The following is a 27,723-nucleotide window of genomic DNA, read 5'->3' on the forward strand; positions in this document are numbered from 1 at the left end:
CTAGAAGCTTCCAACACCAAAGAAAATTCCTTGTGTGTGCAAGCACACTTGGCAATAAAGCTCTTCTGATTCTGATTCTGATTCTGATTCTGAACTGTGGTTTTCTTTTTGGGTCTCTACCAATGGGGTCCTGGAGAGAGCTGGCCATTTGCCTTCCTTCATCTCAATAGCAGCTTACAAATCAATCAATTCATTACAAATCAATCTGTTTCACCTGCAGCTTTCACCTGTAAACTGACTTTGTGACTAATCACTCTGGAGCCATAGAACTGTATTGTCCTGAAAAAGCTAAAAAATGCTGCCAAAAGGACAGAAAGACCTTGACCTATCGCTCTCTCTCTCTCACTCTCTTTCAAAAGTTTAATAACAATTGTGACATTTTCTATTTGAACCAACATTCCTTAACACTTCAAATCCCACAAAAACAGGTTCAGGCAGCTGAGGCACCCAACTGTAGAGTAAAATGTTTTTCATGTTTTTCTCTTGTACATTTGCAGTCTTTTTCTGTAATTTTTCGGTAATTTACCGTATTTCCAAAATAGATTGCATAAAAATCCAGTTAAAAAAATTAATTTTACGGCAGCTGGGGCACCAAAAATATCAAATCAAATATTTTTTTTCCTTCAAAATGACATTTTTTTTCTTGTTTTGTTTTGTAAATTTGCAGTCATTTTTTGCGATTTGATAGTTTTTTACTGTATTTTAAAAATTTGTAAAAAATCCTGTAGCTCAGTGTTTAAAGGGTGGCATTTGCAACGCCAAGGTCATGGGTTCTAACCCAGGGATTGCACATACTCAGAATCAAATGTATAGTCTAATGCAATGTAAGTCGTTTAGGATAAAAGCGTCTGCCAAATGCATACATATAAATGTAAACACTTTTAAAAACAGTAAAATTACACTTTTTGGACGTTATATGTGAAAAATCTGTAAAAAACCAACAGTAGAATTACAGGCTTTTTTTAATGCCACATTATCACATATAGTTATCAAAACCATGATGTTGTCTCTGACATGCACTCCAGGTTGGTCGTTTCAACCCAAAAAGTGGATGAACCTATTCTAAATCTATTTATACTATGCTGTTTACATGCTCGTCCGGTCATTTATCTCCAAGAGCTGCGTTCATATAAGGAAAACTATTCGTAGGCAGGTGTACTCATGTGCACCGCAGGTTAAAGACCTCGGCTGGATGAAGTCACCATGAAAGAATGAGGGAAAACAAACACACGCTGTTCCTGTATGGAACATACAGTAGATACTCAAATGCTTTCCTTGGTCAAGAAACCACTTAGGTTTACATTCATTTACATTTACATTACATTTAGTCATTTAGCAGACGCTTGTATCCAAAGCGACTTACAAAGAGTTTAAGGAGCAATAAGCGATATGTCATACAGGACCAATAATGCAATAGGTGCCAATACAAAGTTACTAGTTTCAACAAAAGCTATCATGAATGTAATGCAGGATTAGATACACACATGGTTACAGATTAGCATGATAGCCGTAAAAACAAATACCAGGTCTAGGCAAGTGCAAAACAATCCTCAAAGCATGTAAATTGTGCCAAAAATCTTAATTCCCAGGTGAAAAATTGCACTATAACCCACTCGAAAGTGTACTTAAAATGCTCTATTTTCACATTCTAATTTTGTACTTAAAGACCGGGTAACATGCTATTTCATGCATTCTGACTTTACACTGTTAAACGTGCTGGCTTCTCATGCTTAACATGGTCAGCTTGTTAAAAAACGAGTTGCACGTATGACGTAGTATTTCTGTGTTCAATACACTCCCCCAGCACTTTTTTCGGAAAGTTTTTTCTAAATCTGGATCCCTGTTTCGTAACAGGGATCTTATTCCTTTTATTGGCCATTCTACTGGAAAAGCAGGCCCATGCGTCATCCACCGAGCGAAAGACCACACCCACTGGCGTGAGAGAAAGAGCACGGCCATCAATGCCACTTCACTCGGCTGACAGAAGTTTAGCTGTGTTTGATTGCTCACTGCATTTGGGTGATGAATGTTATATAAACGGTGGATATAACGCTGGATTTGGAGATCGATTGAACCCAGTGTTAAAAGATGACGGACATGAACTGCACACGTTTAGTCAAATGAAGTCGTATGTGTGTGTGTTTTTTGGCAATAGGCGCGTACGTGCATATTGTAAACAACACAAATGGATAATGCGATAATGTAAACAACACAAAGGGATAATGCGATGATGTAAACAACACAAAGGGATAATGCGATGTGTGTTCGTGCTGTAGTTACGTCCCCTTGCCTGCCTCCAGCAGCTCGTATTTTTCCGGAAATAATCGTACAGCCGTGTCTCTCTTTTTTAAATTTGATCAAACTAAATACTCTTCGAAGATACGACGTATGCAATACTACTGTATAGGTACTCAATATTAATATGAGATTTGCAGAAACTGCGTGTGTTACCTCATCTTTAATACACAAAAAATAAGATAAGCTAAACAATATACATGGCGTACGGTACAGTATAGCGTGGGGTTTTGCCTCAGGTAACTGAACGTAATTAAGCTCAAAATACTTAATCCTGTCAGAAAACACACACTGCCGGTCAGGCGTCTTGTTAAACGTAATTTCAACCAGCTGCATAAACACTTTGTATAGATTTGTGTGCATGTAACAAGAGGGAAACAATTGTGTTCATTCATCCACTCACGGGATTCTGAACAAACACAGATAAAACATCAAAGAGCAAGCCACTGTCCACTGGTCTTACCACCTCTAAAAACACAAAACTAGAAAAAACAAAAGCGTCTAACCTGGATATGAGCATTGAAACACTGAATCTAACACATGTGGAGGGTGGAAACAGGAAGGGGGGAGTAACCTCCCCTAAAACTGTGATCACACCCGTCATAAAAAAGATGAAACTGATTTACACTCCTATAAAGCCTTCAGCTGGAACTGAAACAAGATTTTACAGACTCGTGTCGTAGGAGGACCTTTAAATTCTTGAAATACCTTATTTAGGAAGCCATATATGTGCTGATATTTAAAGAACCCAGAAATAAATTTATTAAACACTAATGTGAACGATCTACAGTATAATGAAACATCAAAAACTTCCATCCAAACTACTGTAAACATTAGTTTAAGCCCTATATTGTCAAAAGCAAGTTGCTTATCCTAATGTGCTGCAAAGAAACAATAAAGAACCCAAAGAGCACCGTAAAAAAATCCCATAAGCCATTTCTGGTCTTTTTCTGTAATTTTACGTTTTTTGACAATATTTTCAAAAATAAACAGCAACAAAAAAATACTTTGAAAAAAACTACAATTTTCCTGCCAGCTGGCGCACCAGAAATAAACCGTGAGATAGCAGTTTTCCCATGTAAAATTACATGTTTACTGTAATTTTACATTTTATGACCGTATTTTTACAAATACATGAAAAATCTGTTAAAAACGGTAAAATTCCATAAAATTACGCTTTTTTACAGTGAGGATGAAAGAACCTTATCAGACCACCCTCTAATATCCTTTATCCTCATGGGCATTTATAACATGCAGTCAAAGGAGACACTTTTCCTGTTCAGGGAATAAGACCACAGCCTTTAGATCAAAGAGACCGGAAAAAGTGGCACTTTACTGTGATTGGGAGCAATTTCATGGATCATAGCGTGGAGTAAAAACAAATGTAACATCCTTATATTTCATTAAAAAGAAAACTTTCTTTAAACTAGACTCGGATGTTATTTGAACACTTAAAGGAATAGTTCACCCAAAAATGAAAATTCTGTCATCATTTACTCACCTTCGAGTTCCAAATGTGTATTCATTTCTTTGTTCTGATGAACACAGAGAAAGATATTTGGAAGAATGCTTATAACCAAACAGATTATTGACTACCATAGTAGGAAAAATTACTTTATCATTTTTTTGTTCTGTTGAACACAAAAGAAGATATTTTGAAGAATGTAGGAGAGCAAACAGTTCTGGGCCACTTTTGACTACCATTGTATTTTTTCTTACTATGGGAGTCAGTGGGGGGCAAAATCTGTCTGGTTATACGCATTCTTCCAAATATCTTTCTCTGTGTTCATCAGAACAAATACATTTATACAGATTTGGAACAACTCGATGGTGAGTCAATGATGACAGAATTTTCACTTTTGACTGAACTATCCCTATAAGTCACAAATACTGGAATGTCAGAAAAAAATAACAAAGCAAGTGGCATCTGCAAACAAATGATTGTAGAACTTTACATTTCTTAGAACTTGAAATACATCATAAATGTATTTATTGGATGTATTAAGTCAGTTCCCCTAAAATTCACACAGGTGACCACAGGTGTAATTCGTAACTATATTATACCAATGTTTGATAACCATAAAGTGTCACAAGACCTTTTGTCTTCATTTTGAACAGTATACAGTCTCTGAATCTTAATATTTTAATCCTTTTTGTAAAATGCTCGAGATGTATTTCTTAAAAGTATGACTTGCATTTTTACAATTTAAAACAATAGCATTAGGCAAGAGTCAAACATTGGTAAATGTGGTGTATAGTGTGTACGATTCATGAGAGTTCAGAATGAGTTCTCCATCTTCAATTAGAATTAGTTTCAATGTGTGACTAACATATCAAACAGATAATCTACAGAAAGTCTGAATTATAGATATTATGATTTACAAACTATTTGCACATGAACGTGAAGACAAACTCGGAGCAAACTCACCCAGACTGCAGTGTTGAAGATGGTCTGCTGCTCGTCTGTCATTCACAGGAGTTCAGCTGGACGCGCTGCTGAGTGTCTCCAGACCGGCTGTCCTCGCTCTGATCCGCTCCGAGTGTTTTCCCTGTCTGCACTGAACGAGCTGGCATGGATCCTAACATCACAGGCTGGGAGTGCGCTCATTGGTCACAGGGTTATAGGGGAGAAGGCGGAGGACTACACACTGAACAAAAAAATTGTCACGTCTGCTTCACCGCATTTCTGTTTTTCTATTACAACCTAAGGATGTGCATACATCGATCCATTCTGATCATCAGCTGCATAACGTCCTCCTGTACCAGCTCATCATACAGTATGTTCTGTTGAGGAAGATACAGCCCATAAAGGCCGATCTAAGGCAGGTATTTAACAAGTCCCTATACAACACAACTGCCCACTACACAAGACCGACATCTGGCTCTGTGTATGCAAGTGACACTGATTGGCTACCAGACTTTCAGCGAAGGACCCCGTTGCCTTCGGCTTAAAGACACTGTAAGAAATGGGACAATCCTTTCGGATCTTGCTTCACAGCAGACTATAAAGCATCTGTAACCGCATGGAAGGGCCAATTTGTTTGGATTATTATGAGTTAGGCTATAAATGCATTAAACACCTTTCTGCTTGAGTCACAACAGACCAGAAAAACGGAAGGAAACTAATATAATGGACTTTATAACATAAGAACGTAACGTGACCAGAAACTGTGCACCGAACCCATGCACAAAACCATTAATCCTATGATGTGTGTCATTATTGAATCTTACTGAGGCAACTGATGCGCCACCTAGCGGAAGCAAAGAAATATCGTCTTGATATTACAAATCACTGACAGTCGAGCATTCTGTACAATTCACTTTGAAAAATGTCACCAGATGTGTTCTGTCTAGCCGTGTCTGTTACTTGGTTGTTTATGGTAAACATTGGGCGTGTGGAGGGTCTTATCCGTAAGTGCGTTCCAGTAAGAGGAGGCGCAGCGGCTGCACACGGAGCGACACAGAGCGCCCAGAGGAAGCACAAAGTAAACAATCTCTGAGAGCAAAGCCCCAAACCAAACACTAGACAAAACATCTGCCTGAGAGATTGAACGATAGAGACTTTTTTCCCTGCATTTGAGGCTCTAGCTCTCTTAAAAACGTAAATCTGTTATCATTTACCCACCTCCATGTCAATCCAAACACACGTGACTGTCATACTTTAAAGGGGTGGTCTCTTTAATACTTCCTGCGCTTAAAACATCCTCCCTCCTCATCAACAAAAAGGCATTTTTGTAGTCAAGCTCCAAATACAGTCCATTTCAGTATTGCTGAATTTGTGATATCACATGGGCAAATTCGCTTTTATATGACTGATCGTACACACAACAGCAATGCCTACTTTAACATCATCACTTTGTTGGTTCTGCTCACTGAGGAATGAGTGAATATGAAGGAGTAGTTGTTTACTACTGTATATACTGCGGTATATAAACAATAGGGTGACCCCCCGATCCGCTTTGTGTTGTACCGCACGGCATTTTCCCCTCTTGACCATTAAGAGGCTTTATATAACGCTTTTCACAAGTCTCATTGTTGCAGCACAGCTTAACATGCATTATAATTAATAGGACATAATAATAATAGATCAGTAAAAAACATAAAAATATACCAATATTTTTCATTCCACTAGATAAACATTATGTGTCCTACATTGTCCCACACAAGCAGGGGCGGACTGACCAGTAGCACATTCTGTCAAAGTCCAGAACAGCCCTATAAATGCGAATGCAAGCACTGCTAAGGCATTAGCGAATCGGACACGTAATTGTGTAACGCAATGCACACGTTACATACAACCCCCCCCACCCCCGTCGACAGATTTGGTGGAGGGCCGATGCCATCAAACAACCACCCACCCAACCCCTTCCCCCCCACCCCGTCGACATAAATGGTGGAGGGCCGATGTGGGCCGAATAATCCAGGGCCGATTTTGCTTCCCAGTCCGCCCCTGGTCAACATTAATAATGTATAGGCTAATAACACCATATCAAGTAAGTCGAAGCTTTGACAAGCTTCATTGTTCCCTTTACTCTTCATGTTACATAAGTGCACATTAGCAAGCTGTATTTGTTTGACATCCGAGGATCGCATCAGCACACGGGTCACACATAACCCGTGAAATCATATCTGGTATGGCGGTTGTGAACACCCACAAATATATACTAAATTTGACAAATTCAGTCTACAAGACTTTTGTAATCGACGTTTTTAGTTGGCCTTTGTTGTGAACAACCAGCAGTCTAACCAAATGATTCAAAATCCTGAAGATTTTATTTCTAGTCTTTTCTTGTAAGCGAACAGGTGTTTGTGATTAAACTTTGCATGCTCCATCTGCTCTGACCATCTCACCCAAAACTCTAAACTTACAACACTAAACTCACCTCGGGAGCTATTGGGTACGGCCCATACCTCAGCACTTGATCATAAACATGTCACTGCTTCAGTTTAACATGGCTCATCTCTCACGCTGCACTGATATTTTAACCGCCTCATACGGAGTAAAACTAGCGAATAAACTGACTTAAAAACTGTTTAGTTCGACACTAAATTATAGAACCATTACTCATATACAAATATTGATCAAAATTTCTAATTACTTCGTTGAAATGTAGGAATAATAAAACATTTGGCTTGCTGTGATCCTAAGACCTAAGATACAACTCCCTTGCAGACTACAGAACAGGATAAAATGTGATGAATTACAAAAGGTCAACTTTGGGTGGAGGGGAAGATGATAACTGAAAGGGAGATGAAAACCTAAACTGATAGATAACAGTAGGGGGAAGCCTGAATTTATGAAACAAAACTTCTGTTCCGGTGCAAATAAACACACGCATGGTTGTGCGATTTTGGCAGTTAAATAGCTAAACCATATGCTGAATGTTTGAGTTACAGAGGCCTGTAGGGTGGCAGAAGGAAGCTGGAAATGTGCCTGCTTAGAGGCAACTAACAGCAGATCTTTTGGCGCACACACACACACACACACACACACGCACACGCGCATACACACACATACACACACACGCACGCGCACACACACACACACCACCAGGGATATGTCGTCAATGTTAACAGGAAGATTAACAGGAAGAACTGGAACCAAAATGACATTAATCACATTGGTTTCTCATGTTAGTCCTGAATAAAAACAGAACCTATTTTGTGTTACTTTACTTAAAAGAAGAACTTATAAGATATTTAGAATATAATAAAAAATAAGTTTCAGAGAATTCCTAAAGTGTCTGGGTGAAGTTGCAGGTCGGCACAAAATGTTTGTATTTTATTTGTGCAACTTGGCCATCTGGAAAATATTGCATTGTAATCAGTGATGTGATTGTTTAGTCAACAAATTAATAAAAAGTAATCTGTCTAAATACAATGGTTTATGAACGTTATCAAATTTTTGCCTCATCAGAAGTTTTCTGCATTCCTCTTAAAGTTGTTAATTTCATTTGAATTATAATTACGTGAAGATTAAAATGAATTGATGTAAGCAAAGTTTTTGATTTTCTTCGCAATGCACGGAGTTCTTGAGCTTCAAAGTAAACGTGACTGTAATATTCAGTGACAGTCACCAGGGGGCAGTAAATACAAATATTTTTAAGCATGCGAACATATGTGTTGACATAGCCAGTATCCATTCATTTGCCAAAACGTAAAAAGTAAACTACTTATTTTAAGCATTAAAAAATATACGCTGGCAGAAGTCCTCAACTGTGATTAAATGTTACACATCCAATCACGTCATAATTTTAAATTGCTTCCCAAACAATACGGCAATAAAAAACTCATTCGGTTATATGGAGCACAACTCACCAATGCACGTTTGCATCATTTCATTAGTTATTTGAGATGTTGGTTCTATTTGCATTTTGGTTCTTTTTATTGTCTTTTTGCGCCGTAAAAAAACAAATGCAAGTGTGCGTACACAGGCATCCACGCGAGCGCGCGTAGACAGCATGATTTTAACAATATAGGCACGCACATTTTCTATTTATTTTGAAGCAAATTCAAAATCTGTCCCAGCATTAGGAATCTCCAAGAGCCCCAAGCCTGCGGTATGAGTAAAGGGGGCGTGATATCTAGCGGAGGGAGAACACACACCCACACACCTCCCTTCTGCTCTATTGTTAGAGAAAATACAACCCACCGCCTCAAACACACTGACCATCTCCACGTCTGCTTGTGTTTCTGGAATAACTCGTTTTCTTCTAAAAGAAAATGTTTATAAAAGAGGAGAAAAGGAAAGCAACCCACTGACATTATGCAGAATTCATGACATCATCAGTATTCCCTGTCAGGCTCGCGCTCCATCCCATCTAGCACAGACACAAGTTGCCCGTCGCTTTGTGTTGAGCTGTTTCGACTCATTTTCGCGAGTCGGCTCTTCAGAACAGTTCACTTTACGAATCGGTTGAAACGACTCATCGCCTTTTTAACGTCATTTAATGTTTCTGTGACATTTTGCATATTTCAAACGGTAGCAGTCCATCCATTATGCTAAGTATAAATATAAATGTTTATCGCGGAATAATAAGATACAAGATACGAGACCTGATTCAGTGAGTCGACTCACCTATTCGGAGTAATTCGCAAGCGAATCGTTCAGTCAGATTTGGGAGCCGTTTCAAAAGAACCGACACGAGAAGCGAGAAGCGAGAAGAGAGAGATCGGAGGAGGAGAGGCGCATCTGGAGACAATAGAAGCGAATACAGAGCTGCGATTTTAATATCGAGCTGTAATACCTTGAAAACACAGGAATGTAGAGACGATGGAGCGCTGAATCTGGATATATATTCCCGTCATTTTTACGCTGTGTGATTTAAGAGGAAAGATGAATTCTGCTGAAGCGGCTGAGGACGGACCCAGTGATTCAGATACGGATGCCTTCTTCAAAACAGGTAAGATGAAAGCAGCGATGGATACCAGATTATGCACACATTTAATCTTTATACTTTACAAAAACTCTTGTGTGAGTTACCTGCCGATTTCGTTCTTTTGTTAGATTTTCCGCTAATATCTTACATTTTCTGCACTGTCAATTTAATTCGCTTAAATTGTTAGGACTGCTTGCTTATTACAATACGTCGGTAGTGGTCGTTTCTTTTAACCTGGCATTTGGCACAATTGTGGCATCAGTTGTTGTTATTTTGTTGCAAGCACAATAAAATGCACACGAACCGAATTGAGGGATGCACTTTCTATAGAGAAATGAAGGCAGAAGATGCTGGTTTAAATTGCTGATGATAATCATGTCTGCTTAACGCATCTGAATGAATTGAAACTAATGAGCTGAATCTGGGTGGTAAGTGGTTTAAGGATGCAGGAAGCGCATGTTTGTGTGATGGGGATGCTGAGCATTAGTACCATTATCCTGCTTTGATTGACAGTTACACTGAGCTTTAGTCCTTGTCTGAAAACCCAACCCTGGCCGTTGTTTTGAAGCTGCCTTACAATTTCACTTGCTGTATCTCTCACCTTCCAAACATTTGGAGGACTTGTGGTTCTTTTAGTACAAAAATGGCTGGGCGTAGTCATATATAAAAGACAACAGTGTGTTTTCATTGTGCTTGTAGTGAATTCTCAATGTGATATATCATATAATACGTATGGGAGTAACTGGAAAATTAGAAAAAGCTTATTGTAAACATTCCACAGTTAATATGTTTGCAAATTATTGTTGCTTTGCTAAATTGCTGATGTTTTTCTCAGAGAAGTTGTCTATGTGTGCTCTATGTTTGTTGCTTTTGCCAGTTTGGAAGAGATTTTTCTCTCCAAGTTAAACAAAGTTTATTTAATATGAAAAATATTTTCATTTTGTTCATGCCACTAAAAGTCTACAGCGAGTTTTTAGTCCTTATGTTTAAAAGCTCAGGCCATAGCTGTTTTGTTCGAGCTGTTTTTTTGCTTTTAGGTCCACCTTTGGAAGGGTAAGCAGTCCGCAAAATACCATGAAATATTATCATAAATATTTTATTTGCAGCTGTCATTGATAATCGCTGTGTTTGGAGTTATATTTGTAAACATGCACATTCCTTGTATGCACCTGTTTCTATGTATGTCTTTTATTAATATTTAAACTGCGTATACTGAGTTGAATGAAATTGTCATACATGAGAGATGAGGTCACGATAGCCCATGACGTCTAAGAGTGAGCACGGGGTAAAAGCTAGTGCTTGCATTTGGAGTCTTAAAGAGAGAAAGTGGCTGGAAGAAATGCGGATATTTGTGCAGGCGGTTCAGAACGAGCAGGCTCCGTCCGTAAGACCCCCGCAGAGCAATGATGCATAAACCCATAAACCTTTCCGCAGCAGGCTATAGGTCATGACCAGTGTTGGGTAAGTTACTCTGAAAAAGTAATTGATTACTAGTTACTAATTACATATTCAATAGTGTAATTAGATTACTGTAAAAATGACTCTCTCCAAAAAGTATTTAGTTACTTATTACTAATTACTTTCTATATCCTACATCAACCTTGATTAGTTCAAGGATGATTCAAGGATAGGCACGAAAGGGCTCTTTTAGTTCATTCAAATAAATAATATTAAACTACATAAAGTAGTATTATTAACTGACCAAAGTATTACAAATGTGAGAATTATACATTGAAGCACAGATTTTAAAGTTAGACTTTGAATTTTGATGTCAATTCCACTATTACACACACATATATTACACAAAGTATTTAGTTTAATTACATCAAAAGTAAATGTAATTAAATTACAGGAAATATAAGAGTAATCCCTTATTTAACTTTTTCAAGGGAAAGGTAATTAAATTACAGTAACTAATTACTTAGTAACTAGTTACACCCAACACTGGTCATGACGCTGGTTCACTGCTCTCATACACATCCAAACACGCAAAACCTCCTTTGCTTCTTAGCTCAGCTACAATGTTGCCTTTTTTCTTGGTTTGAATGTAAGAGAGGTTCAAGGTGAGGTTGTGGTGGAAGTCTCTATCGTAAGTGTGTGTAATATTTCTGTGTCGACTGTTGGGCATGAATAGGGACGATTCTCAGCTGAAGGTCATATCCGCAAGGACAGTCTAAAAAAACTCCTAAGGAAAGCCAAGAGCCACTGATAGAAAGACTTCGAGAAGTTCAACAGCCTTGTGTAAGCAAGCCTAGACTTTTGAGTCCTGCAAAACATTGACCCGCAAGAGTCCAGCCTTCAGCGTATGATTTTTGAGGTGGTCTTTTGAGTCATGCAAGTTTCCAGGTTTTCTTACTAACCGTGAGAACGAGGGATTTGAATAGTAGCGTTTTCTTCTCACCCGGAACATTTCTGAAACCCCTTAGAAGCCTATTTTAGGCATATGATCAAGAGACATAGTTGAGTTCATCGCATCACTTTTAGGATCTCCAGGACCGAGATGATTTGCAGATGTTGTGGAAGCCTGGTTGAGGTATCGACATGAATGAGGAGGTTTAACTGTGGTTTTACCCAGTCGAAGGGAAGACATCTGCTCGCAAAACCCAGTCGGTCATCATCAATGGATATATAGATACATCCTGGCAGCCCGTGCCCCTGGGGCCAACAAAGAGAGGAGAGGAAATAATGGAGGAAGAGGAGAGATGGAGCGCTACACACACACACACACAGTGAATAGCACCATAAATCCTTGGTCTTCTACGCCACATCTAGTTGTAGTGGGTGTTTTTCCCCCTTCTAGAGAAAAGCACATACGTTACGTGGCTGAGTGAACAGCAATCCATTCACAAGCACGACACTCAGCAAACTGAAGAGGTTTTTATACCCTCATGGTGATTCACGGTTAGATTAACCTCCTAACACACCGTCTGGTTTGCTGTGTCCTTGCTCCCAGAGTGCCCCTTGAGTTAGACCAAAACATATGATCATTTACACCAGAAAAACTGGCCCATTGCTCCCATCCACACATATTAGGTTTGGCATGTTGACTTGGTTGCTCTTGGTGTAAAGAGGTATTTTACAGTCCTGTTTCCCATGTACATACTGTGTACTTATTATAGTAAATGTTATAACTGGGTAATAACTAGAACCCACCCCTAAACCTAACCTTATCACATGTAGTTACTTTAAATTATCCAGTACTTTGTACACAGATACATGTTCTGTAAAATAAAGTGTGACCCACAAACTGTCCTAAAATAAAAAAGATGGATTTGAAAAACAAGTCCGATTCGTGCGTAATGTGAACAAAGCCCAAGAGTTCTTCTATGAGCAGAAGCTGGTGAGATCATTTACAGTTAAGCCATGAGGACTGATTTCCACTCTTGTGTGAGTGATACTACTCAACATTCTGGCTCATCTGTCTCTCTCTGTCACGACACACAATGTAGATTCTCCATAATACGCTGCTTCATCATGTCCTCACGTCTCAAACATATGCTAGTGCATTTATAATGCAATATTGAATTATTATAATTGTCATGTATTTTCACCCAGGGCAATAACTTCCATAAACATTACAGCGATAGTTCACCCAAAAATGAAAGTCTGTCATCGTTTATTCACCCTCATGTAATTACATACCTGTATAAATTACTTTGTTCTGATGAACACAGAGGAAGATATTTGGAGGAATGTTAGTAATTTTCAGTTCTGGGACATCATTGACCACCATAGTAGAAAAAAATAAATGGCAGTCAAAGGTGCCCCAGAACTGTTTGTTTTCCTAAATTCTTCTAAATATCTCATTTTGTGTTCAACAGAACAAAAAATATGATATATTGTAAAATATTAGATATAAATTAGCCATTTTTTCCCTACTATGGTAATGAATGATGTCCCAGTACAGAAAATTGCTAACATTCTTACAAATATGTTTCTTTGTGCTTAACGGAACAAAGACATTCATACAGGTTTGAAACAACCTGTGGGTGAGTAAATGATGACAGATTTTTCATTTCTTTGGGGGGTGAACTAGCCCTTTAAGGGAGTCCACCAATAGTTTGTTGACATGGCTTTGTTGTGCATTCTTTAAACAGCCATGAATTAGATGTAATAGTCACAATACATGTAGAAATGCTGATTAAATTAAAATTTGGAATGGTCTCTTAATTTGTATCTGTATAAATAAAATAATATATATACATATTATAATATATTTATATGTTAGTATTTAGTTTTTACACACACACACACACACACACACACACACGCACACACGCACACACACACACACACACACACACACGCTTTGGTTGACTATCCCCGTGGGGACAGTCCATAGGCGTAATGTTTTTATACTGTACAAACTGTATATTCTATCCCCTATCCCTAACCCTATCCCTAAACCTAAAGATCATAGAACACTTTTTGCATTTTTAGATTTGTAAAAAATATTGTTCTGTACAATTTATTAGCTTTTTTGCCCCTGGGGACCTCAATTTTGGTCCCCACGGTGACACGAGTCCCCATGTGTTGGTGTGTATTCAGGTTTAGGTCCCCACCGGGATATACAAACATGAACACACACGCACGCACACACAGCACACACACACACACACACATATATATATATATGAATATAAATGGTTCTTCATGCAATCATGTGTTAATCAGACAGGGCTGGAAACAACTGATACAAAACCAGATTCTGAATCAGACTGATTGCACTCACAGCGAGAGAAGCACACAGGAAAGAGCCTTGGCGTCCTGCCAATGTGTGTGCGTGTGCAAGTGTACTCTGTATCCCCCCCAAGACCCCACCACCACCATGCTGTCTGTGCTCTACTTATGGGTTCCAGTATGAAGTAGAACAATAGAGCTCGATGCCCCAGTATCATCACAAACACAATACACACATTGTCCGACCGTCACATTGCTGTCGTTTCTTGTGCTTTGGTTTTGTCCAGTTTTCACTTTGCTTTCTTTGTTTACCTCGACACATCACACACATTATGTATCTAAATGAGGGCCATATCATAGACTGATCGATTTTTAAAGCGCATTAGCAATATGACGAAGAGCATCATTCGATTGCTAATAAGGATTTTCCCAAAAGGGAGGTTTTGCCAGGTTTTGTCCCTTAACTTGAGCTAAGCACTGGAGTGTGGCAGATGGTTAATTGGCCGGTTAGAGGCACTGGTGTTATAAAGCAAGTGAGAGGAGCTTTGAGTGGATTATAGAGTCATGATATGACGTTGAGGGATAGCACAAGAGAGAGAAAGAGAGAAAGGGTTTGGAGAGAGGGATCCCCCATTTCCGTTCGCTTAGCAGTGTGTTCTTGTGCAAAGTTAGCGTGGACAGACACTTAGCACTGCAGGCTAATGGAGTCAGATCTCATTAGATGATCCTCTCCTGTGAATGAAGCTTTTAGACACATTGACTGAAGTATTCCCTGGAGACCCCTGTGGCTGCATCTGTGCTCCGCTGATAAAGATGCCGCTCCGCTCGCTTGCTAATTCTGTTTATTCTTAACACACAAAAGCATAGATTGTGTCTAAAATAAACTATATTATAACTGTCTAATTTGCATGATTTCATACTTATATAAATCCTTTTACAAAATACTCCTTCATATGCTAAAGGTCATTGAATGGTTCTTTCTCGTAAGAAAGAACATACACAGATGGCATCTCTTTAAAGACCCAGTGAAATAAAAAATGAATATTGTAATCAATCAATCAAATTCTGAAAATGTACTTCTCCCTGTAATGAATATCCATCTTAAATGATGTATGTTAGGCGGCTTGGGCGGAGCCCCTTTCCCGTGAACTGGAAGTTGCGATTGTTTTCCAAGTGAAATGGAATTTCTAATGAAAAGAATAGTGGGCGTGGCTTTCGTCTTTCTCTGCAATTTGATTGGATGTATAAAAACATTGCATTTTGAAATGGAACTGGCAGCAGACTGACAGTTAAAGGGGATTTAACATTAAAGGGGTGCTGCAACGGTGTGTCATGCATTCTGACTTCTTTACAATGTTAAACGTGCTGTCTTCTCATGCTTAACATGGTCAACTTGTCAAAAAAACGAGTTGGGCGTATTACGTAGTATTTCTGTGCTCGATACACTTCCCCCAGCAATCGTACAGTTTTTTTCGAAAATATAAAACTGTTTCGTAACAATTTTTCCTAGTCCATATTGGACAATTCTCCCGGAAAAGCATGCGGCACGCCCATGCGGCAGCAAGGAGAGCAGGTGAAGGAGCATGTGCAAACGTCACTTTGACTTTCACACGTGTGCAGGAGAGAGAGAGCATACGTTCGCGAAGTTCAGGTGTTTGTTTGTTCACTGCATTTGGGTGATGAATGTTATATAAACGGTGGATATAACGCTGGATTTGGAGATAGTTTGAAACTGATATATGGAGCCGCTTGCAGTATTCGACCAATCACTACGCACTGGTTAACTGGCCAATCATAGCACACCCTGCTTTTCAGAGCGATGAGCTTTGTAAAAAATCTGCACGTTTCAGTGAGGCGGGGCAAGGAGGAGATACAAACATGCACGGTGTGTGGAAAATACAGCGTTTTTGAACCTTAAATCGTGTTTACACATTGCATTACATCTCATCGTCATATAACCCCTTTAACTAAAGATTAGGAGGGCACATGAATTTTAAAAAGAGAACGACCCATATTGATAAGCTATTTACAATAAACGCTGCAATATTTCATGGAAAAATAGGCATTGTCATTTTTAATTTCACTGGGACTTTAATATTTTAATTGTTTCTCCTTGATAGCGATGAGATTAATTTGAGAGCCAATGGAAACATCTGTTTAGGCCTCCTGCAATATTTCTCCTAAGATAAAGAGGCAGATATCTTGCGTCTTTGGACAAGAAGTGATATCTGTCGTGCGAAGATTTGTACTTAAGTTTTCCTTTGGTTGTTCCTTTAAGTCTTGACTTACAATTGACATGCAAAACATATTGAGTTCATACAGTAGGTCTCCACTTTTAAAAGTAAACTTTGGTATCTTTGCAAATCTAGACACACAAATCTCTTCGCAAATCTCAGAAGGAGCGCACATTGTGATTTTTGTTAGGGGTTTCTGTGTGTGCCAGGGACGCTCGGCGCTTTTAGAAAGCGGAAATGAAAGCGTCTAATGAAAGAGTTCCAGTGGAAAGAACATGATTCTTTCTTTATTGTTTTCCATGAGTGGGGGGTAGTGTGAACTAACCTCACCTACGCAGGGCCACAGGCTCCACGAGGACACATGCAGGGAAGCAGAGAGTTCTCATACATATTTAATATACTGAAAACGCGCGAGAGAGACAAAAGCTAAGCAACTCTTGTTTAGTCAGTCATTGGTGGGGTTTGCAGAAACCAGCAGCACTGTTATTGCCCATGCTTCATTTTAAATTAAGTAATAACTCGGTCTATTAAGTGATCAATCTTGCTATTTCCACAACAAAATCGGAGCCGTACAGTATCTCTATTTTTGACTTGAGCCAGTAGGCAACCACCTGTTGTACCAACCACCCACCTGAAGCAACCTTATACTGTATCATATCAACCCCAATGCCCTGATAACTACCCGCTACACCCATAGCATCACGGCACTGGCATGAACTACTCACAAGAACAACAACACTGTAAGGTTGCAGATGGTAGCTTTGGAAATGCTGCATCCATCCTGCAGCGTAATGCAGACAAGCTGTGTTCTTTCAGGTAATGTGTTGTAGAGGTGAAACTGTGCTCTGCTCCGAAAGTACAGCACTGCAGGACATCATACCGCTGTGTTCAGCACTCACACATAGCCTACACACTCGGATGAAAGTGTGGGGTAAGCTGCCAACTAACGCAGACTGAGCATTTAGTGCAAGAAGAGCTGCTTGGCTAATGCATTTAGAGCGCTGTATTTCACTGAAAGAGAGAGAGAGATTGATGGCTGTTTGTGTGTGTGGAACTCCTCCATTTGTGACCCTGGACCACAAAACCGTTCATAAGTAGCACATGTGTATTTGTTGCAATAGCCAACAATACATTGTATGGGTGAAAATGATCAATCTTTCTTTTATGTCAAACAATCATTAGGATATTAAGATAATGTTCCATGAAATTGTTTTGTAAATTTTCTACCGTAAATATATCAAAACTTTATTTTTGGGAGTGGATGCAGCAAAACCATGAACAAAAATGACCAGAAACACCCCTACAAACATCACTCGCTGCTGGCGCTCTTTGAGAATTATCCACTCAAGTTTGGTTCATCTACTCTCCACAACGGCATACAATACTTTACAAATACAAATACAAAACATTAAGCATGCTTTTATGACAGCAGAAACCTGTGCAAGCATCTTTCTGACACCCCTGGAAGTTTCCCGTTCACTTGCATGGGAATGATGAAAACTGAAACTGTAAATCTGTCATCATTTACTCACCTTTGAGTTGTTACAAATCTGTATAAATGTATTTGTTCTGATGAACACAGAGAAAGATATTTGGAAGAATGCTTGTAACCAAACAGATCTTGCCCCCCATTGACTCCCATAGTGGGAAAAATTACTTTATCATTTTTTTTCTGTTGAACACAAATGAAGACATTTTGAAGAATGTAGGACAGCAGTTCTGGGGCACTTTTGACTACCATTGTATTTTTTCCTACTATGGGAGTCAATGGGGGGCAAAATCTGTCTGGATATAAGCATTCTTCCAAATATCTTTCTCTGTGTTGATCAGAACAAATACATTCATACATAAATTGATACCATCATTGACTTATGGCGAGCCAAACGTAGATGTTTATTAGAAACGTATGTGTGTGTTATTGCTGGTTTGCTACAAGTACTCTTGGTGGGCCAGATTAGCCATGTTATTTATCAGCGAAATTCCTGAAGCTGGTTGACCAAGGGCTCGACCGTTAAATTTGATGGTCTAACTAGTTAGGATTCCAAAGAGACACCAGCCTACCGGCATCCTCAGCATCCAAAACACAACATATGCTGCAGATCACCAATGCTGCTCTTTCAAAAGGGGAAATTGGTGACTGTTGGCTGTAGTGGAATGCGTACGTTTTGCTTGCGCAACCTTTTTGTGTGTTGAGTTAGCGTGTTTGTGTAAAGTTTGTGTTGAGTTAGCGTGTTCATCCAAAGCGTCTGATTGGATGATGAAATGACGCATCATAAAAAAGGGGAAAGCTGAGGTGGATAAAAGATGAACTTATGAGCGTTTGTGGACAACTATTCCTTGGCACTGTTCATCATCGCATTAACATAAACAGCCAGTGTTTACAAAAAATCCCAGAAAACAGACAAAGTGCTCTGGCAGAAGTGGGTTTCCCATATTTCCTACAATTATGGTGTTTGAAGTTTACAGAACTTTATTTCCGTGGCGCCTTTCATGTCTGTTTAGTGATGGGCCTGTGCAATGTAAACCAGAGGATTCAATGTGACCTGGAGTCTGTAATGGACTGGATTGACCTGAAATTGTTCCCAGTCACTAGGTATCTCATAGTCTCAACTTCAGCAAACTTCAGCATAGTCAGCAAACATGTTGATCGAATGAGCATATTGCACCGAGTGGCAACCGTCCGGTCTCTCTCGTGAAACCAACACGGACGTGACTTAAACTGCAATTCATTGAATGGCCACTAGAGACTGGCTCCAAAACAGATCAGAATCTCATCGAGCCCCATGTTACTTTACAGCAGAAAAAAAACATGTTTACAGCCCGGTACAAAAACGATTTAGGTCTATATAGCTTATTTTGCCCTTCATGACAACTGTGAGGGGGTGAATTTTTTAAAAACTCATCCGTTTAATTTATATTAAACCTTCTGGACAATTAAGGGCGTGGCCACTTTAGTGACAGCTGGATTGATGTTGCTGTCTCTACAGTCTATGGTCACTACTAGCCTCAGCTCCACCCACGTCCCGCCTCTTTGCCCATTTCCATTATCCGGGATTGACGCACTGCCAAGATGGCGATGACCAGCTCCGCCCACTTTAGGCTTCAAAATTGCTCTTCTCAAACCTATGGGTGACGTCACGTCCATTTTTTAAATAGTCTATGTATTCCACACAGAAATGGCAACGGCTTTCTCAAACTGGCTTTTGCGCAACTTCCAGGAGTATGCAAGTTAAATGTCATGTAATAGTAAACTGTTGTCATGTCACATGTATGTCCAACCTGATCTCTCAGGAAGTCTTAACTATTTTACGAGGTGCCCTATTTGTATGATTTCATACGTTGTGAATCGTACAAAAACGCACGATTACTAGAAAAAAAAGCAATCCTGAAGCCTCGCCCCTCACCCTTACGTCACTGGCGCGATAGCAAATCGTACAAAAATGTTCGAATGAGGAAGTACGAATTTATACTAATTTAGTAAAATAGTTATGTTTTTGCCGTGAGATTGTGTTGGTGTGTCATGCAGTCTTACATACAACTCCACCAGATTAAAAGCAATTTCCGAGCAAAAAAAACGTGCCTCTGGGTACATCTCAGTGCTTCAGAGTCATTTAACAAATCTTGCAGGTATTGTTATTTTTACCCACGTTTTTGAGCAAGTGGAATGACGTCCAGAGTGGGTTGTAAATCTCTCCCCCCTCTCCCAGGGTGTTATTAACCGCTGAAATGTGTTTGAGGTGGTTTCTAATGATATCACTCTCCTCTTGTTTGTCCAACGAGCGTCCTGAGCTCCCCTCGACAAGCTTTGCTAAAACCCTCGTATATTTCTGCTTTCTGTGAACATCTGGAAAAGCTATCGCCTCTTGTTGAAAAGTCCTGAGGGGGATATACTGTATGTCTTACAGATAAGTAACGTGCAGCTGATTTACTACCATCAAACAAGTGTGTGTTTGTAAGAGCAATGGAGAAGCTTGTGAGACGTGGTGTTTCACTGTCAGAGAATGAAAGAACAGGATCAGCAGCACTCGTGTGACTCGGGTGGAAAACGCTCTTGCTCGACTAAGAGCACTTTGGCTCACACTCACGTATAATCATCGAGGGTCTGATTTTGGACAGGGCGACTGGCACGGACCAGCTTTTACTTCATTTTCAGATGTGTGAATTGTGTATTTTGGGAAATTGTACTTTTGTGGAACACAGCTGGTGTAATAATGAACAGACCGGGAGCATTGGCACGGTGACCGTATGCTGACTGCCAGTACGAACCAAGTGTTGCGTTTAAGAATGAAGAGAAAGACAAAGAAACTCTGAGAGCCAGCTTCATATAGTCCGTGTCAGTTTACATTGAGGGTTAGAATTGACAGACTCAGTTCCTTTACAAAAGTATACAATGGAAATCACAGTTTTTGCAGAAATAGTTATTGTCACAGTTGTAGAGTCGGTGCCAGCATAACATTGTTTTATTGTATTAAATGCAGTGTTGGGTAAGTTACTCTGAAAAAGTAATGAATTACTAGTTACTAATTACATATTCAATAGTGTAATTAGATTACTGTACAAATTACTCTCTCCAAAAAGTATTTAGTTACTTATTACTAATTACTTTATATCCTTCATCAACCTTGATTAGAATTGATTCAAGCATAGACATGAAATGGCTCTTTTAATTATTTAAAATAATTAATAAATGACTTCATGAATTATTCTTATTAACTGACCAACGTATACAAATGTGAGAAGGATACATTAAAGCATACATTTTAAAGTTAGACTTATCATTTTTGTGTCATTTCCACTATTTAGTTCAATTACATCAGAAGTAACTGTAATTAAATTTCAGAAAAAATAAGAGTAATCCCTTACTTTACTTTTTCTAAGGAAAAGTCATTAAATGACAGTAACTAATTACTTAGTAACTAGTTACACCCAACACTGATTAAATGTGATATTTACATCATGTCGTTGTGGGTTCGGATCTGCCGTTAGCCAAACTTTTTCCCTATCACATATCAGATCCTAAAGGCATTTGTTTTCAATAGATGTATAATATATATCAATATGACTCATTTGAGAGTCTTAACCTGATACATTTGCAGCGCCTTGAGCAGAGGATGAAAATCAACAAAACATATAAATCAATTGTTATGGCATATCACAAAACTTTAAAACCTGAGAATAAACAGAGGTTCAGTTAAGGTGACGTGAAGTACGAATCGATTCAGCAGTGGAAGTGCATATATTTATAGTACACACACAAACACATTGATTCATACGGGCTTCTGGGATACATTTAACAATGTACAGTGTCTGACATGTTGGAATTTGCATCTGATGTGAGAAAGCTTTGGATGTAGCTGCTCTCCAGGACATTTCAGACAGTTCACAGACACATGCATTTTGTTTAGCATGTGAAAATGTCTGTCTCTCTTACAGAGTTATTTAGGGGATGCATGTAATAAAGTATGTTTGTACAAGCGACGAATGGGTGAACTGTTCCTTTAATGAAGAAGTACCGGTTCGGTTGATAGGTATGCACACGTTTGTGTGTAGCATCATTTAAAAGGGCTTTGACTTTAAACTTTGATCTAAGAGCCCAGAAATGCTGATAAGTAATAAGATGACACAGACAAAAATGCCATGTTTTATTTTAGTGGTCTGTGGTATTTGACTGCAGTTGCCCTACATTGTGTTGGCAGGCACTCGACCAATTGAAATTTTCCTCTTTTTTTTTACTACGAAAATGAATTTCTCAGCTTCGTTTTGTTTTAACAAGCGCCCCAGTGTGCTCTTTAACATTTGAGTGTTTTGTGTGCATGAAATATGTGTGTTCATTCTAAAACTGTATCGAGAAACAAATGTCACTAGCAATTAAAGCTCATTTTCTCATATGTGGCCGTCTCCGGGGCAACCGCACCACATGCTCATTGTGGATCTGAGCGCATGGAATGAGAAAGGCCATTGGACCGCAATTGACTAAACAGATCCCCACACAGATCCGCTGTACATGTTATTAGCAGAACTTAAAGATAAAGTTTGCTAATGGATTTTAAAGACTAAATGAAATGGTTTGCAAGCAATTTTCTTTTTGAAGTTCTTTTCATTTTTTTATTTTATCCTGTAACCCTGTTTAAACATTTGCTATTGATAGGCTATGTAAGGGGTCTTGTTTTGACAAAAATTAGACCTCTTGGGTGATCAATAGTTTTGGTTTGCTTTTCAGGGAAAGAGTGTACATGTTAAATGTGTTTAAGGTGAACTTTTTTTTACTTTTTACTATAGCATGGCATCAGAAGTAACAGGCAGGAGCTAAAAGCCACAAAACGTTCAATGTTATTGTTGAGGTATTAAGCATTATTAGACTATTTGGATTTTAGCGACGTTGTTAGTCGTAAAGTCGTTAGTCACGGACACAAAAGTGGTAGTTAATGAAGCAACCTTTATGAATTTTGAACTCACAGCCTTTTAGTCAAACTTCAGATTTTTAAGCATTAGGCTACACCACTTCTACTGATGCATGTTGTATTGACAATTATAAATATTTAAAAAAGAAAATATTGATATTATGTTAATACTACACATATGATAATACTGTAAATAACCCAGCGCTGGTATCTGGTTCACGCTCCAAGTGGGTGGTGTTATTACGCCAGCCTTCCTGAATTTGTTTGACATTTTGCCTCAAAGGGATCATAGTTCACCCAAAAATCTTTTTAAAATTTACTCACCCTCAGCTTGTTTCAAATCTGTATCAAATTGAGATATTTGGAAGAATGTTAGCAATTTTCGGTTCTGTGACACCATCCACTACCATAGTAGGAAAAAAAATTCTCTATTTTTTGGTCTCTTAAACACAAAATGAGATATTTGGAAGAATTTAGGAAAACAAACAGTTCTGGGGCACCTTTGACTACCTCTTACTATGGTAGTCAATCTTTCTCTCTCTTAATTTATACAGGTATGAAACAACATGAGGGTGAGTAAATGATGACAGAATTTTCATTTTTGGGTGAACTATCCCTTTAAGAGTCACAATGGTAACAAACTCGCTGTATTTTGGGCGTCGTTCATTGGTCAAAAATAGAAATCACAAAATAAACAAAATAAAAGATTTTACAGCATAACTAAGTCAGTTGATATTGCAGTTGTGCAGTTACTTTGAATTATTTTGGTCACGTTAATCGTGTAGTGAAAATCTGATATAGTGACAGCCATAACACTATAATGGCAACGCCTTGGTTTGATGCTATTGATTTGAGCTGTGAAGATTGATCGCTAGTTTCTTCTATGAGCTGCTCTATGAAGTGAATCATGAGGGTATGTTTTCATATCTTCTAGCACTTTTCTTCAACAACTTTAAATGTACTTTTTGCACTGTAAAACTTTATGAACTTAAGCTAAGTTTCACAGCTTCCCCTCCAGTGATAAAACTCCACTGGATTTATTGCTTTCTCAGCTGGACACTGCAACTGTGTTTCTAAGAAAACAAAACAACACATTATTTTTAGAAAAGAGGTTCAAGATTATAGATTGTGCTGGATCTTTTCTGTCCTGAGGGGCAGGCAATAATATTACTCCACCATGTCTGTGCTTCTCCTGTTGGTCAAGACTGTTTATACTGTACATGTTGCAATAAAATCTCGAGTCTAGTGTAAGTCATACTAAAGCACATAAAAAGATATTGTGTTGTTATGCTTTATGTTTACAAATGTCTCATTGGTGGTACTGGCTGGTCATTGGTGGTAAGGCAAGCATTACCATTATTGTTGCTCATATATAGCTGGATGCTAGAGAATCCCTCTCAATTTTACACTTTATTTCATAATTCCTCCTTTTACTCTCCTATCTGCTTGTTAATTATGATGTCACGCACCAAGGCTTCCGGGTCCAAACGCTCTTTTAGATGCAATCGGCAAACAAAAAATGGTAATATAAATTTATAGTGTGCTTTAAAACTACAGAAAAATGCCAAACCCAGCCTCTCCATAACGACACCCCAAAGACAGCGTTCATTTTTTTATGAATTATTAAAATATTGACGTCTGAGATTCTGTGAGCCTGGAGACTGTAGTGTACACTGACCGTGCGTCTGAAATCGCCTACTTCCATACTTCCATAGTAGGCGAAAATGAGTATAACTATTAAGTAGTATGTCCGAAACCTAATTATGCACAAAACAGTAGGCGAGAAAAACCTGGATGGACTACTGCTTCCGCCGAGATTTGTGAGTGTGCATCGGATGGACAATTATCTATCCCATGATGAAACGGGACCTGACCAACGGTCAAATTTCAAAATTGAATCAAATAAAAATAGCAGAAAACTTCAAAGCGGGTGTCTGTTTTTTAAATGTAAGTACAGATGAATGAATTTCTCGTGAATAAATTATGTTTGTACCGACGAAGAGCGAAACTCAATAGAACGTTCCATTGCAACACCAGCACCCTGCGATTTCCGTCATTTTGGGGTGAAAGCGACTCGGCTTTTTGCTGTCGTGATGCCAATATCAGCTTCTTTGTTAAAAAAATACATTATAGCTGAAATTCAACCTAACTGATGATAATGCATAATTACGAAAGCCTTGGCTCTGTAGAAACCATGTCAGTTATAAAGCATTTTCACCCCAAAATGGCGGCCTCGCTGTTTCCCAAAAAGCACCAGAGTTTCGCCTCTTGGTATCTATACTCTTTGCCGACGACTTGATGGTAATATGCCATAGGTCAAAGAGCATACGGGTCACATGACAATAAAACATGGCGTATGCAGTACGTCTGAAATCTATACTATGCCCACACATACTATATAGATAGAACGTACTGTTTTAACGGTTGATAGGTAGGTACTTCGTTTAAATCAGTACGTACTGTCATAGTATGCGATTTTGGACGCAGCGTATGAGGTTATAAGTTTAGCTTAAATGTGTGATAGGAATACACAGTGCTCATGAACGACTGTTTAAATAGTAGCCTCACTTGAAACAAATGGAGGCCTGGACCCGAAAACGGTATTCTTAACGTCACGATTTAACGGATAGACACAAAAAAATGCCTCAACTCATGTGGTTTGTTGAGGAGAAGATTGCTATAACTTTTCCACTGATGCATAACGTGAAGCATAAAAAGTTAAAAATCACAGACTTGCATTGGTGGATGGGCCCAGACCGTATCTAGAGACCAGAACATCACAGAGACCAGATAGACTGTTTTTACAGAGAAAAAGTTATTGCTCAGAGGTGCTTGTTCAAAGTTTAGGTCACTTGAAGATCTCAGTTTTAAGTAATAGCTTTTTTCCAAATGTCCATTCACAGACAAATGAAATCATTGACAAACAGTACAGGAAGAGCTACACCACTAATGTGGAAGATCATTTGAGTTTGAGTTCATATTGGAATCCCTGACTCCCGGGTGTACATCTGAGCACAGTTTGAGACATTGTTGAGATCTGAGAAGACATGTGAAATGACAAAATAATTATCTAATGGCTGGAATACACTACAAGACTTTTAACAGATTTTTTTTAAACTAGACATCATACACTTGCAGACTTTTTTAAAGTTTTAGATAGAAACACACTGACTGTCATGATTCTGCCCCTTTTGGTCATGATTTTCTAGTCTTGTGGCAGGATCATGACAGACCCATGTGTTTAGTGTGTGAGAGAGACATGGCATTGTTTATTTTGGCATGCCATGCGCTCTCTCTGGTCTCGTCTTCGACCCCGCCCTCTCGTTTCCTCATTATTGATTGTTAATTATTTCATGCCCTGCACCTGTTCCCCTCTTGATTTGGTTCCCTATTTAATGCCCCTGTGTTTTCTGTCTTGTGCTGGTTCATTTTGATTTGTGTGGTTAAGTTCCTGTGTCTAGTCTATTCTAGTCTAGTGTAGTCTAGTTTAGTCTAGTCTAGTTATTTGTAATTTATGTCAAGTGTTGTCTTTAGTCTAGTCTAGTGTAGTTAGTCTATGTTCCTGTTGACCCGTCGTGTTTTATACCCTTGTTCTGTTGTTTTACACCCGGGTGGGTTTTTGTTTTGTTTTATTAATAACCAGATTTTTGTTAACCCCTCACCTGCTGTCTGCAGTCTGGGTTCAGTCTTGCATTCGTGTCACCAACTGATCAAATCTGCAGACTGGCACAGACTTTCTGTAACAAGTCCAGACTGAAAATCTGGGCAAAATCTGAGCAAAAGTCTTGTAGTGTATTTTAGCCTTAAGATCATCTAAGACTCAAGCAAAAGTCCATTTAATTTCCATTTAATATGTTTTTTAGTGTGGTTTTTATTTTCCTTTGAGTAGGCCTATACGTGCAGACAAATCTTTCAGAAACGGTGAAAAACGAGGTTGTGTTTTGAAGACCATATTCATGAATTCTTTCGTCACGTTTTTTCCTCAACCTCTGTCTAAGCGTGACTCATCTTATGACATTCATCGCGATGAAGTAATTGCCGTCTACTAAGGAAAGGTGGCAATCAGAAGCCGTTTTCTATCAATCATTCTAGTGAAAACCATTCTCTCATTACCTCTAAAGACCCACGTTCACTTCCTCATCATATTACTGTTTGAGTTCTAAACGTTCTCTTGCACTCCGCAGCACACTTGAGATGTTATTTATAGCATCTGTGTCTGTTTCATTCATCGTCTCTAGCCTTTGAGCGGTCTGGATTCAGCTGTGTTCTTTGTGTCCCAGAAATCTATAACCCTGGTCAGGGACCGGCCGCTGACTCAGGGTGCTGTGACATCATCGCGCGCCGCGCCACGGCATTAGCTGAGTGAGTGGGGGAGGAACTGGATAATGAAATTATTCCTCTCCCACCACCGAAAATTGATGGCTTTGAGTGTGACACGTACTTACCAATGAGATTTGACATCCCTGGAGACTACACCGACAAAAAAAACAGTTTGTTTTATTGCCGTGCTTTAGGAAAGAGTGTTTCTTTGTGTCTGTTGAAGGAGCTGGCTGCATATGGTAGGGGGTAGGCCTACACAGCGAGGAGTGAAACGTGTTTTTGTTATCCGGTTGTTAATAGAGGAGGGTTAGTCATTGGAAATAGCCGTGGTGTACTTGATTTATTCGCTTCAGCTGTGTATCATTTAGTATAATGGCAGAAAAGAGAGCTCTGGTAATGCCTTGGAAACAATGG

General features: G+C 38.9%; 2 protein-coding genes across 2 annotated transcripts in view; one reads left to right on the forward strand and one right to left on the reverse strand.

Moving 5' to 3' along the window:
• The window catches only part of mylka (myosin, light chain kinase a), a 58,592-nt gene extending 52,042 nt beyond the window's left edge, over positions 1-6,550 (reverse strand). The window contains exon 1 of the mRNA XM_057335741.1: positions 4,724-6,550. The gene's annotated coding sequence lies outside the window, so the exon portion shown is untranslated. The remainder of the gene's footprint in view (positions 1-4,723) is intronic.
• Positions 6,551-9,428: 2,878 nt separating this feature from the next.
• The window catches only part of kalrna (kalirin RhoGEF kinase a), a 130,741-nt gene continuing 112,446 nt past the window's right edge, over positions 9,429-27,723 (forward strand). Inside the window, exon 1 of the mRNA XM_057336703.1 lies at positions 9,429-9,698. Coding sequence (XP_057192686.1) covers positions 9,632-9,698 — 67 coding nt within the window. The 5' untranslated portion in view covers positions 9,429-9,631. The remainder of the gene's footprint in view (positions 9,699-27,723) is intronic.

Source organism: Triplophysa rosa, linkage group LG6, assembly GCF_024868665.1.
Source record: "Triplophysa rosa linkage group LG6, Trosa_1v2, whole genome shotgun sequence".
Taxonomy (NCBI): domain Eukaryota; kingdom Metazoa; phylum Chordata; class Actinopteri; order Cypriniformes; family Nemacheilidae; genus Triplophysa; species Triplophysa rosa.